The following is a 16,278-nucleotide window of genomic DNA, read 5'->3' as shown; positions in this document are numbered from 1 at the left end:
CAGCTGTTTACAGCAGGTGAAAGGAGGCCAGCACCTCTGGCCAGTGCAGGGTGGTACAGCCAGGTAGGCATCCCCACCCGCCTTGGAGCACACTGGTAGGCAGAGGTGGTTTTCCCCTCTGTCTGCTCTGCCTGTGGTGCATGGGTGCAGCAGTTATGCTTGAGGACCAGCTGATGCAGAGCACAGCAGAGTTGATTGGAGTCTCCCCAAGGAGCTCCCTGAGGTCTGGATCAGGTATTTGAAGCTGCTTAAGTGCTGCTCTTTCTCTGTAAGCTCAGCTTACCTTCAGTTTGTTTTTCAACCCAAGCGTTGATTTCCTGTCTGGATTGTTCTGGTGCTGTCTTAAAGTCAACCTTCACTGGCTCTGCTTTGTAATAGTTCTTACTGAGCTGTATGTATCTCTGAAAAATAGAAAAAAAAAAAAATTCTATACTATACTGGATTTTTCAGTCCCAAAGGGAAGTTGTTAGCTCTTGGACTTATTGATAACTTCTTGGGCATAGAGGACTGCAGGATCTTGCTTGTTATTCTCTGTTGGACTGTGAGTCAACAGTTAAGAAATAATCAAAGGAAAGAAAATTCTCATCTTTTGTTCTCACTTTTATTTGGAGACGTGAGGAAGGCTGTGCACATCCAATGGATGTGCTTATTTTAATGTCTCGTTTACAACTGTATATATTGGGTGTTCCAATAATAAAGCCATATTGCATGTAAAGGAATCCCTATGCTACAAAGGGCAATGCATCTTTAAATACTGTGAGCAGACCAACTGGTATTTTCCAGTTAAGTTTATCACTGGAATCCAGGGCTCTTCATTTGCAGTATTCAGGGTCAGCTTCAAACCTGTTCTATTAATGGCAAGTAATTAAAATAAGAAATTTTTTTTTGCACCTTTTCTTACTCCTCTCTGAGATTTAACTTACAGGCAGTAAAGGGAAGGTTTTTTCCAGATAGATGCGGTTGGCACTTTTCAGCGAGTAGGTGCTTCTCGGTTTGTTGATGGCAGTCAGGGCCTCTTTGAAGCTAGAATGGATATCTTCAGCTTGCTTGTGCTCAGGATCCTTGGAAAGAGAAGCCATAGATTCAGCAATTGCATTTTTGCATGAAGTTTTCAAAACATGCTAAGTGATGTATGTGGGAGAGGGATTTGGGTTCCTCTCTCTTACTTTTTATTTTTCCAAGTTTACCATCACTGCAATTTGCAGGACTCTGTTTATGACTGGATTAACTGATTTACCATATAGCAAACCTTCCAGACTATCCCAGTGACTTGTCCTTCCATGACTCTCAGAGTCTGAGTGAGTGAAAGGAACTTAACTTGAACCTGTTGTGAATTATGTTGGGTTCTGTACTTTAAAGAGGGGTGAAGACAAGAAATATTGGACTCCTAGAGCTGTATCTGGACATTTTGATTCTGGACAATCTTTATCTTGGTATTTCACTTCTAATAGATACCAATTTTCTTCTCTTTGGTCTCCCCCGAGAAGGTCTGGCCACAGAGGAAGAGTCTTCCACTCCTGCTGCTTCAGTGAAATGAAGAACCTGCAAGCAGAGTTTCCAAGGGTAAGAAATAGACATGAAGGAACTTAAAGACAAGTGCACATCAAGTGGTGGTCTTTTTTTGCTCCGCATGATAACTGACTGTGCTATCTGCTGCTTAGGTGACTAATCAAAGGGATGCTGAAGCTGTGGTATATGTAAATCCCACAGAGTGACAAGAAGTAGCACTGTCCCCCTCCCAAAGCATCAATGCAGTGCTCCTGTCTGCACGCTGCGAGGCTGAACTCCCTTCCACAGCTCTTGCTCTCAGCAATAGCAATCTGTTTGTGCAAACTCAAATGGTTCTCCCCATGATAATGGTACAAAGGCATCTGAACGGGAGTGTGGTGACCCAGAGAGGAGTGGGCAGTGTTGAGGACCACAGCTCCCTTTGAGCCCTTGAGCCAGCAAGTGTGGCCGTGCAGCATTAGAGCATGGATTGGGTTGGGGCATGTGGAGTTACAAAAGCCCTCCCTATTTTTCTGCTGGATTGTCAGGCGGTTGTTTAGGAAAGTGTAAATCAAGATAGAGAGATGCATCCTGGCCAGGGGAGAGAGGGAGGGTGCTGGGATCTGCAAGCCTTCTGCCCATTAGGTCTGAGCTACTGGTGTCAGCTGTTTGCATCTCAAAGGGAATATCCCGTCTGTGGCAGAATCACAGAATCACAGGATAAATTAGAAGGTGTAGAATAATTTAGAAGCAGTCAGGTTCACTCTGTGCTCAGCATGTGATATGCACAGGCCATTTACTCTTAGTGGAGAAGTGAGAGACCTACTATGAAATGAATACAATTTGCCATTCACTTGTGACATTCTCTGGTCTGCCTCAGCTCCTTGTCATTGTGGTGACAAGTGTTTCTATTTAACACGAAATTTTGCAGCCAGTACAGGAGCTAGGTATTGTGCGGGTTGTATGCTTCATAGAACAACCTACCGCTGCCATCTCTGTCGCTGTATTGCCTTTTGCACCCAGGTATGTCAGAGCCAGAGCAGATGATACACTCCAAGGGGAAAAGAAAATGTTTTTGCCCTTGTTGCTCTCATTCATCTTGTTAAAAAGATCAACTGTAAACTTGCCAATTGATGTCGACACCAGTTCCATTGCTGCAACCTGAAAAGAGGCGACAGAATTGTGCTATTTGAATGTTTAAAATCATGTATGCAGTGCACGTTAGTGGGAAATGTTACATGTGCAACACAATGCATTGGCCACTAAAACTAACAGCTTAGTTGTTATATTTTATCTTCCACACAGATACTGTTTGCTACCTCTTAGGAGCAGGTTTTTTGTTATTCAGGTAATATTTTCCTATAATTGAAAATATGTCCTCTTTTATAACGTTGCAGTTTTCTTTGTGTTTCTTTCTGCATTTGGTTTTCACAAATGTGCAGAATTGTAAGCTGCGGGTTTGGGTTTTTTTTCCTTTTCATCCTTAACTAATGGTTTATCGAAGTAATGTTCCCAGCAGAATTTAAAGGAAGTTTTAGAACATAGGTTCACAACATGCCTGAGTTTCCTACCACTTCATTTTGGTTCTGTATAGAATTGAGAGCTGAGAAAGTATTTAGGCATAATTCTTAGGCTCATGTGCTTTTCCTGGCCAGCCACCCATTCTGAGTAGTATCATGTATGGCAAAGCTGTTATTTGCTTTTAGACTGACAGAGTTTTATTCATAATTTTGAGCTACCACCCCTTCTGTGTGTTCCAGCAATTTTATTTTCCCCAGACACTGGCAGATTCCTCAAGGTTACAAGTATTCCAGACTTTAAGATATCTGCCCAGTAGTACCTGCCTCATGTTGTTTTCCAGTCAAGAGACCAGAAGATGGTGGTGGTTGTTGCTGTTATTATTATTATTATTATTAAGATGTATATTTGTGGAATGCAGCTGCAGAAATTGTAGGGCAATCTCTATAGTCTACAGGTATTGTGTGTTTGGTTGCCAAACCACTACAGTTCTTCTGGCAGTCAACATACTGTCCATACCAAATCTGTGCTACAACGTGATTGCCTTTCCTTGGAGAACATGACCAAGAGAGCATCAGGATGGAAATTTCTCTATTTTCTGCAAATGAATACTCCTCTGAGTCCCTGCCCTGATCATGCGCAGTGCTGTGCCTTTGCAGAATGAAAATGGCCTGTTTCTAACCTCAAGTATGGGAATCCTTTGTCAAACTGAAGATTTTAATTAATAAGACAGTTACTGCCCTAAGAAAACTTTCTTTCTTGTGATCAATTCTGCCCTGAATTAGTAATGTTCCTTAGCCTCGCAGATTTTTCTCTAAGGGATGACATATAGAAAAACATGAGGCAAGAATAACACACTATAACACTGGTATGTTTTAATTTACCTATACAGTCATGCAAGCCACAGATCAGTTTTTAAAAGCATCAGAAAAGTTACTTAAATTGGTTTAAATATTTACCTTTGATCCTGTGAGGCAGAAGATTTAAGTCTTGTCCTCAGTCAGATTCTGTGTTTGTGTGTTAAGCAATGAAAAAATTTAGAAATATAGTACTGCATGCACCTCCCTTTCCTTCTCCCCTACCTCCAGGCTGTTTCCGCCTACCCAAAGCTCCTTCCTACCAAGTCCCCAAAAGGTCTTATGCAATATTGTCCTCCTTGTTGACCTTGTGACTTTTCAGTTTTGGACATTTGAAAAGGACAATAGGTATTATTTCCCTGGAAGTGTTTAAGACCAGGTTGGATGAGGCTTTGGGCAACGTGGTCTAGTGGAGGGTGTCCCTGCCCACAGCAGGGGGGTTGGAACTAGATGATCTTTAAGGTCCCTTCCAACCCAAGCCATTCTATGATTCTGTGATTCTATAGTTATAGTCTCATCTCTATTGTTACACCACAGTAGTCTACTGACAGGGTAGCAGAACAGTTCACCAATTCCAATGGTCTTCCGGTGTTGTGGAGAGAACTGGTCTGTTATTTAAAATAAATGACTCTCATAAAAAAGTTACAAAACTAGAATGCTTGCTTTCAGTTTCTGGATATAAGCAGATACTGTGGGCCTGATTCTCCTTCCTGGCTTTGTGTAGCTGTGACTCCTGGGTTTCAAATGAGATACGTGAGCCTAAAAGGTCAAGAGCTTGTGAATGAATTAGGCTTTTGGAGTCCAGCTTCAGAGTGGAGATCATTAGGATTATAGGCAGAGGCAAAGCCATGAAGGACCATTCAGGGTGAGGGATAGACACTCCACTGGTTGTGTTGGTCAAGAAATCTCATTGCAACCATGGCTGAGGAAAATTTGAGAGAAACACTGCAAAACACTGAGTCACTGCACACCATTTGCATATAGTGAAGGAGGGCAAAACTGAAACACCACCATTGGGTGGGCTCGAGCAAGGATGAAGTGAAAAAATGCAACAGGGACAAACATGGCACAGTAGTTGTCACTCTGCAGTCCCAGAAGAGAGCTGGGGTGCTGTTGGAGGATGGAAGAAGGAGAAGGTGGGGGCAATTACTGTAAGAGCCTGGGGGACAAGGGAAGGGGAATGGAGGAAGGGAAGGAAACTACTGTGTGCTAAGCATTTTGCTGCAAGCCTAATTACTGCAACAGTGTGGGTCAAGTCTTCTAAAAAGTGGCAGAAATCAGTGTTGTGCAAGGTAATGAAGAAATGCCAGAAATTAAACAAGTGTTGGGTTTAGTACGGTAAGTCATCAAGAAATCAGGTTAGGAGAAAGGTCAGCTGAATGGTCAGGTGATGGGAAAGCCCAAGCCAGGAGACTTCAAGTCCCAAAGAAGTATTTTGAGAGTGAACAAGGTAGCTCCCTTTGCTAGTCAAGATGCAAGGGTGCCAGGGAGGATGAGAAAGGGAGGTAGCAAGGCAGAAGGCGTGTTGACGAGAGGGACAATCACATGTGTTATTGAAAGGGACATACAGAGGTCAACCTCCTGCTTGGAGCAGGGCCATCAGTAGACAAGGTCAGCCACAACCCTTCCAAGGATAGAGATTCCTCAACCTTTCCGGGCAACCTTCTCCAATGCTGTGCTGCTTACCCTGGGGAAAGGTTGTTCCCTAATATGCAACTCACCTTCCAAATTTTGTGGCGATTGCCACTTGGTAATGATCTGGTACTGCCAACAGGACATTAATTCTGTCGTCTTTGCAATCACGCTTAAAATAGTTGAAAGAGACAGAAAAGGTGACTGACATTTCCACTGACTTTAAAGTCCTGTGAGTGAGCTTAGATAGGTGTTGCCATTGTTTTGTTCCTCCTTGGCCTCCCAGGCGCGGCTTTCCCATCTTTATTCCTGGGGCACATCAGGAAGCACTTAAGGGGCTTGGCCATGGGGACATGAAGCCCTGGCATTAGGTGAAGCAGGCCATGGTGGAATTACACCTCAATGCACAGGGATCCTGTGTCATGTTTCACAGCTGAGTCAGTCAGAAGGCAGTGCTGTTGAGGTTGTACCGGGATACAATAAATCACTTGCTTCACAACATTTCTCCTATGCTCCTTCCCATTTGGGAAGCAGAGCTAGAAGGGACCCTGGAAGCAGCTGGTCACATTGAAGAAAATAGAAAGGGCTCCCTGACAGTCAGCAGTCTCCTCTCTGTCAGGAAAAAAGAGTCTTGCCATCCCAAGAAGAGACAATTCTAGTAAGATGCTTGTGGTGTGTGCAAGTCCTGTAAGAGACCTAGTCCTTTGCTCTCTGTTCTGAATTCAGAGAGTTAGGAGCATCCCCTGCAAATGTGCATGACTGATTAGGACATTTTCCTCCTTAAGAGAAAGAGCTGTGACAGGAGTAAATGTGTACTGGGGGATTTGCATGTAATATTCCAGAAGGCACTTAGGGAGTTAGTATCACAGGCTTGATTTTCCAATTTGATCTTGCCTCAAACCAGTGAAATAAGTGACAAAGCAAGATGAGAGTGAAGCAGTGCAGTGCAGGGCTAGCAACAGTGTTGAACATGTGAACGGTTACAAAGGAGAAGGTTTCAAGGCACGTGTTTTATTTTCCTCCAGTTCTACAGCGTTGTTCAATATTTTCCAATCGCTGTGGGACAAAGATTACAAAGTACATGTGTTAGCCCCTTTGCATGCAAGAAACAAATACCAGTATCAGGAACACAGCGGATTTTGCAGGTTTATTTCATTACCAGCTGTGCCAGGCTGCAAAATTGGTATAAAACTGACAAGAATGTAAGTGAGGTAGCTTTCCTGGGATGACCAACTTAGCGACCTGAAACCAAATGAGATGCAGCAGCGTTCTGCAAGGAAGAGTTTTTCCTGTTTCTGTTCTTCTTATGTACCAAAGCAAACATGTTGGGACTCAGTCTGTTCTCCATTGTGGTAGTTCTGGTTCAGAAAGTGCTGAAAAGATGCATCAATGTTTTTCTGTGCAGAGTTTGGTGCTTATAGTGTAGTGCTACCGTTTTCGGGTTCTTTGGTCAAGAAAATGAACCAGAGGCTTGAATTCCAGGTTATTTTAAATATGTGCTCTCTTCTAACATTGAGAGATTTGTCAACAATACCGGAAAATTAAGAAGTGCACAGACTATTGAGATGCTCTTCATGGTGTGTATTTTGTTCATTATTGTTGTTGCAAGAGCCTGTTTTGTAATGGTCAAGTTTCTAGGGGGAAGAGAACCTTCCCAAGAAGAGGATACTCTTGGTTTTGTTGTGCCTGATAAAGAAGAAGAAAGGGTGATCTGCTACAAAAATAACAGTAGCACCAAGACTTCGTGATGCCAGTGCTGCTGAACTGGCAGCTGCTGCCTCTGTGCCTTCTTCATTGACTTCCAGATAACACTGGTGGTAAACTTGTGACAAAAAAAGATCGCCGCTCTTTGACATTCCTGTGAAATCAGCTTGACCTTCAGTAAAGGCATCTTGTATCCCCATCCTGCTCAAAGTAGATTTGAGGTCGTATTTCTCTTCTAACGTGAACCGGGGCAGATAAACTTCCATTTTAATTTTCTCCATTAATTCTGGGCTGGTCCATGCAGACAAGTTTTCAAAAGTCAATTCTCTTTCTAGCTGCAGTTAGTAAAAAAAGAATCAGAAAATTACAGTGTGTTCAAAAACCTGTGCCCTAAGGGCTATTTCTTCTCTTTTTTTTAAATAGAGAACTTTCCAAGCTGTTGTAAGAGTACCAAAAAACAGTAATGAAAGACCAATTTGGAGATCTTTTTGACTAGAAAGGAGTATATTGCCCTACAATGCAATATTTGAACTGTTCTCAGTAATTGCCAGGGAATATAGTAGGGTTAAATAGTTGTCTTCCCTACATTTTAAAATTTACTGAAAAGAGCTTTTTTCTGCAGAACACCCACTAACATAAATGAGAGTTTAGTAAGTTTATTATCCAAAGGCAGGATCGGTCTCTTTACAGAAGGTGGCAGTGTCCATATATGTTACCTCTGGACATCCTGGAAAGTAATGGAAGCTGTCCAATTTGTGCCTTTTGTTTTTTCTTTTTTTCTTTTTTTCTTTTTTCTTTTTCTTTTTTCTTTTTTCTTTTTTTCTTTTTTTTTTTTTCAGTGAAATCTATCTATCTGAATCAGTACGGACAGTGAATCTCAGCAGGACTGGCTTTATGTCCTCATTTTTGTTCATCTGGAAGAAGAGTCAGTCTTGTGGGGTTTGGGGTACCTATTTCCAGGACTAATCAGCATTAGGAACCACAGAAGTGCCAGCTGCCAAGAGTAAGAAATCTAGTCTGAGCTCTAAGAGGTTCAAGTTCACAGTGCTAGACCAAGTTTGGGGTTCGCTTTTCCTTGAGACTAATCAATACCCTCCTTCCTAGAAACATGATCACAATGTGGTCTTTTACTTCAGACATGCATAAAATATGTAAATAATGGCATTCTTGGTTTTTACATGATTTCCCAAGTTCTCAGTTACCTTTTGTAGGCCGGTAATGTCACTTGGTAGCAGGATAAACATGCTGAGGTCATTATTGTCATATGGAAGCTCAAGAACGTCAGTCTGGACTGATTCTACGTAGGTCCAGTTAAATTTATCACTCAGGTACATCATGGGCACTGGTTTAGTTGTATGCTGCAACAAATCAAATTAGATGTTTGCAATTTGTACTCTGATTGAACAGTAAAGGACTGAGTTAAAGCAGCACAGTGGAAGTTTATTGTGTTTACTGTACAAGCTGCCCGGTGTGTCTGAGACATCCTTATGGCTCTAAGTGGTAGGACACAGGATCTACAGAGGACCTCTGGTCTTCTGGAAAGGCATTTGGAGGCTAGGCAGGCTATCTAAGCTGTCTCAGATGACACCTATTATAGGAAGCTCTATTCCACTCTGATTTGTCATATGTTTAAAAATGAAAATGTAAAGAACTAACCCATAAAGTTTTTGTTCAGCTCTTTGTTTTCCCTGCCTTCAAAGAATGGAAGCTTGTTTCAAGTCAACTTCTGACAATTTTACTTGTGGCTCAGGTGGTAGTATGCGTGTGCAGTCTTTGTGCTGAAGATGTGGTGAAGAAAATATACTGTATGCATTAAATGAAATAACTTTCATGCCAGATTTCATGTGGATTTAATGACTGGCAGGAATTTCTCTCCCTCATCTTTTTGACTGCTTTTTCTACCTGCAGTCTAGGATATAGGTCAGTGTATTCCCATACCGTGTTTATTCTGAAAGGCCTTTGCCTGGTAGCTGCAGCTTCGAACTTTGTTGCCCAGTTTCCTTTGAAGTAGAGCGCATTTATCAGGACTAGCCTGGTGAGCGAATCTACGGATCCAGGAGGCATCAGATTTTGGATTTTACCTAGAGAAAATAGGAGGACATTTACACATTTGTGCAGTTTTACTGTTTTGGTGTAAGTGTTGGCATAATTTCTGCAGACATAAACTAAGGACATTGTAAGTGCTAATGTAGCATGCGTCTAGTTTGAGATTATTCACAAATCTGTGGTTACTGGGGTAGTCTTGATTTACAAAGAACAGTAAGCCACATTCCTCCCATGTTCAGATGGAGGGCATTAATTTTAGTAAGGGCCTATCAGTAGATGACTACTTTAGGAAAACTGATCTGATTTACCTTTCTGAGGTGAATAGTTTACCTGCCTTGGTCCCCTTGGATACAGAGACTTTGTTCAATGCTGAAATGGCTTCTTTTTGAATTGGGAGAGGAGAGGCTGGAGCTTACCTTCAGTCTGGTGTTCAACCCTGGCATTGATCTCTCTTCTGATTTCATCTGCTGCTCCCACAAAGTCAACTGATTGTGGCTCCGCATTGTAATATTTCTTGGCAAACCGTAAGTATTCCTGCAGTGCAAGAGAGACACCTGTCTTATGTCTGTTGCCTGCCAATATGAATGCTAATAAATAACTACAACCAAACAGAGAGAAAGTGTGACAAAAATTACATAGACTACAAGCACAACATTTTGTCAAAGGAAGAAAGTATTTTTTAGTGGAAATACTCGATTTAAATATTCTCACCTAACTACATCTGCAAATCACTCTGAAATTAGATACACATCCCATAACTAAATTTTTAGTGCCCAAAAGTCTTAGGAAAAGTCTCACAGAAAACTTTTATTTTAAGGATAACGACATGATTTGCAGATGTAATGAAAATATTTAAAAGTATATGGCTTATGGTATGTTGCCATAGATAGATCGTAAAGGTTAAATGGCACTGCATGATCTGAATAAATGGCCTACCTACCTTACTGAAAGGCAATGAGTTTTCTCCATATAACAGGTTGACACTTTTAAGCAGGTAATTTTTAGTGGGTTGGTTGATTTCAAAGTTGAGTGTTTTAAACCCAGTATGGATATTATCTGATTTGCCAATTTCTGTCTTGGAGAAAAGAAAAAAAAGATGTTATTCATCTGTTGTGTAAAATAGTTCAACATTTCTAATGTTTTCCTTCACGCAGCTTCAAGTAAAGTATTACTGTGCAGGTGATCTGTTGCCTGTATTGCAACACAAGAGATGTGAGCTATTAAAAGAATAATTTGTAAGTATTAAAAGTTGCAGACGTGATATAGACACTGTAAGTGTCTCAGAATGCAAGCATTAAGAGCCTGAACTATGTAGAACATTTAAGGGTTTGTAAGTGGAGATTGTGAAACTCAGTATATCCAGAGAATGGAAGACAAACTGTAATTGTTAAACAATGCATGAAGACTTGGCTGTCTGACTCCTTTCATTTATGAAAATCAAGTCTGTTACATGGAAATTTTACTCCTAAATTTCTTAGTCTTGCTTTTAATGTTAATATTTTGTGATTTTATTTTTCTTTTAATTTTGCAGTCATTGCAGTAAATTTTTTGTATCGAAGTAACAGGATTAAATGATTGTGGGCTCGAACTCTCAAATGAGCTCAAGGAAGTTAAGCTGTGAATTAGTAAACTAAAAATCTGGACCTGTGCTGTATTTATCTTGTCATTACATCAGAATCAGAGGCATTGAACACACACTTACATTTCTAAACTGTTAGAACGGTCCCTTTGCCCTACCCACAGCGCTCTGTAATTCTTACAATTTAGACAAGCATTACTCATGAGGAACAATCTCTCTCCTGTTCATGCAGTGCAAATGGGTTGTTGACATAGCCCCTAAAATAAATCTTCCCGCTGTGGGATTTGGCTGTGGGATGCAGATCCAAGTTCCCGTTCATCAGAACTTGCGGCTGCGGGGGCTTTGCGGGCAGACTGCAGGGAAATGGCTCACTCCCACTAAGAATAAGGATGACGGGAAAGAGCAGAGAGAGGAGCTTGACACCACCATGGCTGACTTGTCAATGAGGAAAAACAGCTTTTACTGACTCAGAGGGATTACATTTGCTTTTCTGTATTATTCTGCTATGTTAAATTACATATACTTTGGTACAAGATGCCTGCCAGTATGTCAAAGAAATATCTCAGGAATATATAATGGTTTCCATTTCTCTAAGATTTATTGCAAGCAACTGGTCTACCTTGGGAAATTCCAACAGGTCAATTTATCTTGTTAACTATTCAACTGAAATGGAGACTAATTTCTGAAGCATATCAAGCATAGGTAGCCTGGAAAAATTAATGTTCTGGGTTTTGTTGTCTCGATGCTACAATCAAATGGGCAGCTCTGTTCTTGTGATGAGCTTTCTGAGGTAGAACCATGCCTCTTCAAAGAACATTTTGTTGCTAAATAGCTAGCTATTGAACGGTAATAATTTGAGAAAGAAATCTCTCCTCAAAGCTAAAGGAAAAAGATCAAAAGATCTATCGACAGAGAATGGTAACATTAAATTTTAAATTTTGCAAATTTGAGGTTAGTTTTTGCAATTCTGCCTGAAAAGGGGAAGCATGTAATAAGTATTGCATTAGGTGAAGGTATCAGAGGATGCTTTACCAATTCGTTGTGTACACTACATCTGAGGAAGGCAAAATGCAAATGTGGAAGGAAAATACCAGCAAGAGAAGAAGTGACCATGCCCATATAGCTTGATCACTAGACTTGGTGAGATGATACCTTCTGGAAACAAGCACGTCGATTTGATAGATGCTCTTCCGTTCTGGAATAGACTTGCATTTTTATGGTTGTGGTGACATTTCTGACTCCTTCAGCTTTGTTAAAGTGTAGTACCTGTAGTGGAAAAAGCAATAATAAATGCAATGATAGAAAATTTACTGTTTCAGTAAAATCTTTCAGTGATATCATGGGACTGGTGATGAAGAGAGTCAAACTCAGATTTTATTCTTGCATCCGGTTCTGACTGAACATGAAATCTTTGATTAGTTCTTGAGGCCCATGTGTACAAAATGGCTTGCACGCACTAAGCTCTGGGCTGCACCGGAAAACTGTCATGTACCTGGCCTTTCTAGAGGAATCTGCCTGCTTTGAGTTATGCTCTGGGCTGACCAGTTAATACCTGGGAAAAGCCAATTATCTCCAGATGGAGCCTACCAAAGCAGAAGTCTAAATGGAATGTTGCTGTGTGTTAGAAAGCATTAAAATGGTGTGGGGAGTTTCATGCCTTAAATCCTTTGCTCTCAGCATGTGCACCTTACCCAGGGTAAAAACTGGTGCGTCCAACCTTGGAACATTTTTCAAAAGAGCTATATGCCTTTTTTTTGTTGTTTTCTCTTCTTCCTAACAGAAGATCACTCCTGTCTTTGTTATCCTCCTGGCCCTCTTTTGTCCTGGAAATCAGGAGTTAGATCACTGCCTTAGCAGGTGGGACAACTCCTGCCTTAGATGCAAACTCACAAGCCTCACCTCGTACAATAGGAGCTAGGTAACTGAGCATGGGGGCAGTTCTCACTGCCGCCTGCTGAAGCTATGAACTTCACACAAATACGACTTAGGGATTTCAGTAAGTGATTTTTGCCTGTAAAATATGTACCCCAAAGAAAGGGTTGTAGTCTCACCGTGTTTCTTCTCTGATCTTGTGGATGTGGATTTATGTTTAGCAAAGGGCAAAACTTATAATAACTATAGGGGAGAGTCTTCTTGTGTGGGATCATTTCCAAAGAGATGAGATGTGAGATGGGAATTGTCTGTGGCAGAGTAGAAAGAGAATCCAGGTCTCCCACTCCCTGATGAGTGCTCGAGTTACTGAGCTTTGGGATCAAGATGACTTATTTCTGCTGGTGAGATTTAAAAGGAGACAATGTCAGCAGTGCCACTTCTGTCATTTGCGGGGGGCCTGTTTCCAGAGGCTAGAGAAACTATTTCTTTCACCTGCGCAAGTGGAAAACTGGTCTATTCATTGCAGGGCACATCAGGGGTGAAACGGGAGCTGGCAAATATATATATATATATATATACACACACACACACACATATATATGTGTATGTGTAGAGTTGTGATGAGAGTAATTTTTCTGCTTACAGCTTTCCTCTGTTCCATCAAAGTAAATTTCTCACATAGAGGATGTTATTCCAAGAGATCAGCCCTTTCAGACAGCTACCTTTTGAAGCCCAGACTCACCTTTGCCATCTGATCTGCAGTGTTACCTTTGGCTCCCAAATAAACAGTAGCCAGGGCAGACGAAATACTCAAAGGGGAGAACAAAATATTCTCGTCGCCATCATTCTGACATTCATGTTTGAAAAAGTCAAGAGCAAACCTTGTGTTTGCTTCGTGCAAAGCTTCCATTGTTCTGAACCTGCACAGAAAGGGAGAAAAGATCCTGTTAGCGAACCACTAGTTATGACTGCTATGTGTCTGCAAGTTTCTCTTTTGTGATTTACAGGCTTTCTAAAAGTATTTATCTACAGGAAGAATGAGAAGGATTAACTGTTATAAAGTCATATAAGGTTTAGCATGTCCTATTTCACTGATGACACTAGCTATCATTTAGATGAGGGAAAAAGCAGCCTCCAACCTTGTTTTGTATTTGTTCACCAAGACATTTATTTCACTGTCCTTTACAGCATCTTGGAGTGGCAGTTGATAATGTTACTCACCAGTGCCTGGACTAGAGGGTACTGAGAGACTGTCTCTTACAAAAACTTTTATGCTTCAATTTGTGCAAGAGCCTTTTGATGCTCATAACTGTAGTGAACAAATACTCTGGTAACAGTAACAGTCAAACTATTCCTTTAGGACAGGACAAAGTGCTTGCTTGGGCAAACACCACCCAAACTATTGCATGCTAAGCATCCTGAATTCCTTTTGTGACTTCCAAAAAACATCCTGAAATTGTTTTATAGCACTAGTCCAGATCCTAGCTTCCCAGTTAGTCTGCAGGACAAGGTTTCTATATTCAGTAGACCACAAATGCTGCTATTTGTCATTTGCATTGGAGGTTTAGCTGAGAGCTCTAGGCGGGGAGTAGGAGCTATTCCGGTTGGTATAAGATGGCCTTAGAATAAAGACAGTTTGTGACCTGCGTAGCTTGCAAACAAGGAGCTGACCCAATGTTTGTAAGAACTCAAGAGCACGAGAGCAAATTGGCTGACTTAAGCAAACACAGTGGTTCTTACTCTGCTATGATATATATGCTAGCCAGTGAGCTCTAGAAATTACAGAACTCTTACAATAAATTGCTCTTCCTGTATATTTTTAAGACTTCCACCTTCTGGACCATGCCTGTGCCATCTTAGTAAATTACTTTCCCAAGCATTTGTTGTTTCCAATTCAGATCCCCGCTTCCTTTTTTTCTATGCATTTGTCAGCAAAGCAACATCATCCAAGAATATGTGAAATAAATAATCTCTAGAAATCATTACAGTACCTTGTTTTGTGCAGGGAGGAGCACTGCTGCTCTGAGTGTCTCCAAGGTTTCTGCAGCTCACATGAAGGGTAGGGTGAATTTATAGTGTGTCTGGCCAGTTCTGCAAAGATTCTTATGACTCATGACTGTGTAATTTATTATGCCCTCAAGGCCACATCCCTGTGGAAGAACTGAATCATCTCAGAGTAGGATATGAAGTGGTGGTGAGAATGATACCATACAAGAACCTTACAAAACTGACTGCAGAAGTATTTCTATAAACACACTTGTGGCAACAGGCTAGTAACAACTTGAACCCGCGCTACTTTAAACAACCTTTCTTTTGCGGTTTGGAAGGTTTAAAAAAAAAAGGCAGTTGCTGACCTACTTTTATTATTTGTCTAATACAAATTATTTCTGAGGAACAGACAGACAGAGAAAAGACAGTGACTTCTTATGTGTAAGTTTTTCTATTGCCCGTTTCCTCCTGACAAAGTATTTGTCACTCCTGGTGGGTTTCTGTTTTAGAAAAATGGGGTTTGTTAATCTTGGAGGATTCTACCACTGTACAACCAGGGAAATGTTGTCACTGTGAGATAGTGAAGGCTGAGAAACAGGGACCAGACCCTTGCTTTTATTAGCAGTGGTGACATCACTAGAACTTGGTGTGGGTCTTAGATTAGACTTCATTTTTCTTCTGCTTCTGTTTCCCCACCCTAATCTGAAAGCTGCTGTTTGACCAATGTAGCACCTCAGAGATCTCTTCCTTATTTTTTGTGCAGCTACAAAAGGTCCCTTGCTGATGGTGAACCTTCTGCATCAATATAATTTGGGAACCAAAAGCTTTGTTAAAGTTGCTTACCTACTTGTGAGGAACAGCACGAACTTAATCAAATGGTGTTTTCCTGCCCTTTGGGTCTTTTGAAATTGTAGCTACATGAAAACAGCATGTTTCAGTGTGAGTTGTAATTAGCCGGATCTGTTACATTTTCCAGAGAGCAGCATAGCGTAGGAGAGGTGTTCATTGCAGAATTAATTGCTTCCATTGCACCTGGGAAAGTTGTAATCTGTTTACATTGGCCTTAAGTGATTTCCAAAGCCTAAATGATTTGAGTAATCTTTGCAAATTTAGCCATGAACGAGTGATAGATATACACTGGATAGACTTCATCCTTAGAGCAATTACTGTGGATTTTCTGGTTTTAAAGCAGGGGTGAATTTAATTTGCTAACCTGTAATACTGCTTGCTGCTTTACCAGAAGCGGCCGAGGTGTTCTGTTTACACAGAAACACTGGGTTAGACTGAATGAGAGGCTTGTGCCTTTGTGCAAGGTTTTAAAGCTACCTTGTTAAATCACCTCTGGAATAGCTTGGCTGGTGATTAGGGGGTGGGGGGTGGGAAGCATACCGAGTAACTAAAATTCCACTCTTCTCAAAGGACAACATGTGCTAAATCAATGTGATGGATTGATAACGTTTTCCAATATCCTTTTAAATTGGCAGCACCAGAGGACCCGGCTGATGGGTGGTGCTACTGCTGACTCAGTAGTAGTGGTAGCCTCACTCCCACTCTGTACTAAGTCAACACAGCAGCACACTAGAAGACTTATAT

General features: G+C 41.2%; 2 protein-coding genes across 2 annotated transcripts in view; both read right to left on the bottom strand.

The window, feature by feature from the left end:
* Positions 1-4,102, bottom strand: part of LOC129203801 (heterochromatin-associated protein MENT-like) — a 29,342-nt gene extending 25,240 nt beyond the window's left edge. Inside the window, exons 1-5 of the mRNA XM_054818768.1 lie at positions 3,966-4,102; positions 2,473-2,649; positions 1,456-1,542; positions 924-1,061; positions 284-401 (exon numbers count right to left, since the gene is read on the bottom strand). Coding sequence (XP_054674743.1) covers positions 284-401; positions 924-1,061; positions 1,456-1,542; positions 2,473-2,640 — 511 coding nt within the window. The 5' untranslated portion in view covers positions 2,641-2,649; positions 3,966-4,102. The remainder of the gene's footprint in view (positions 1-283; positions 402-923; positions 1,062-1,455; positions 1,543-2,472; positions 2,650-3,965) is intronic.
* A 2,385-nt stretch (positions 4,103-6,487) lies between these two features.
* LOC129203800 (serpin B10-like) lies at positions 6,488-14,735 on the bottom strand. Its single transcript, XM_054818767.1, has 8 exons — positions 14,688-14,735; positions 13,439-13,616; positions 11,977-12,090; positions 10,186-10,320; positions 9,662-9,779; positions 9,138-9,280; positions 8,402-8,557; positions 6,488-7,534 (listed from the first exon to the last, which is right to left on the bottom strand). Exons 2-8 carry the CDS (start codon positions 13,604-13,606, stop codon positions 7,130-7,132), a joined length of 1,239 nt encoding a protein of 412 aa, XP_054674742.1. The 5' UTR covers positions 13,607-13,616; positions 14,688-14,735; the 3' UTR covers positions 6,488-7,129.
* Positions 14,736-16,278: the final 1,543 nt, after the last annotated feature.

This window comes from Grus americana, chromosome 2 (genome assembly GCF_028858705.1).
Source record: "Grus americana isolate bGruAme1 chromosome 2, bGruAme1.mat, whole genome shotgun sequence".
Classification (NCBI taxonomy): Eukaryota; Metazoa; Chordata; class Aves; order Gruiformes; family Gruidae; genus Grus; species Grus americana.
Note: the sequence above shows the minus strand (reverse complement) of the source record. Positions and strands in the feature narration are given on the sequence as shown.

Excerpts from the sequence above, each read along its gene's own strand:
- LOC129203800 (XM_054818767.1), bottom strand. The coding sequence starts at position 13,606 with ATGGAAGCTTTGCACGAAGCAAACACAAGGTTTGCTCTTGACTTTTTC. Across the intron at positions 10,321-11,976 it reads GACGTGCTTGTTTCCAGAAG|ACAGAAATTGGCAAATCAGA; the intron begins GTATCATCTCAC and ends CTTTTCTCCAAG. Across the intron at positions 8,558-9,137 it reads GGCCTTTCAGAATAAACACG|CATACAACTAAACCAGTGCC; the intron begins GTATGGGAATAC and ends GATTTGTTGCAG.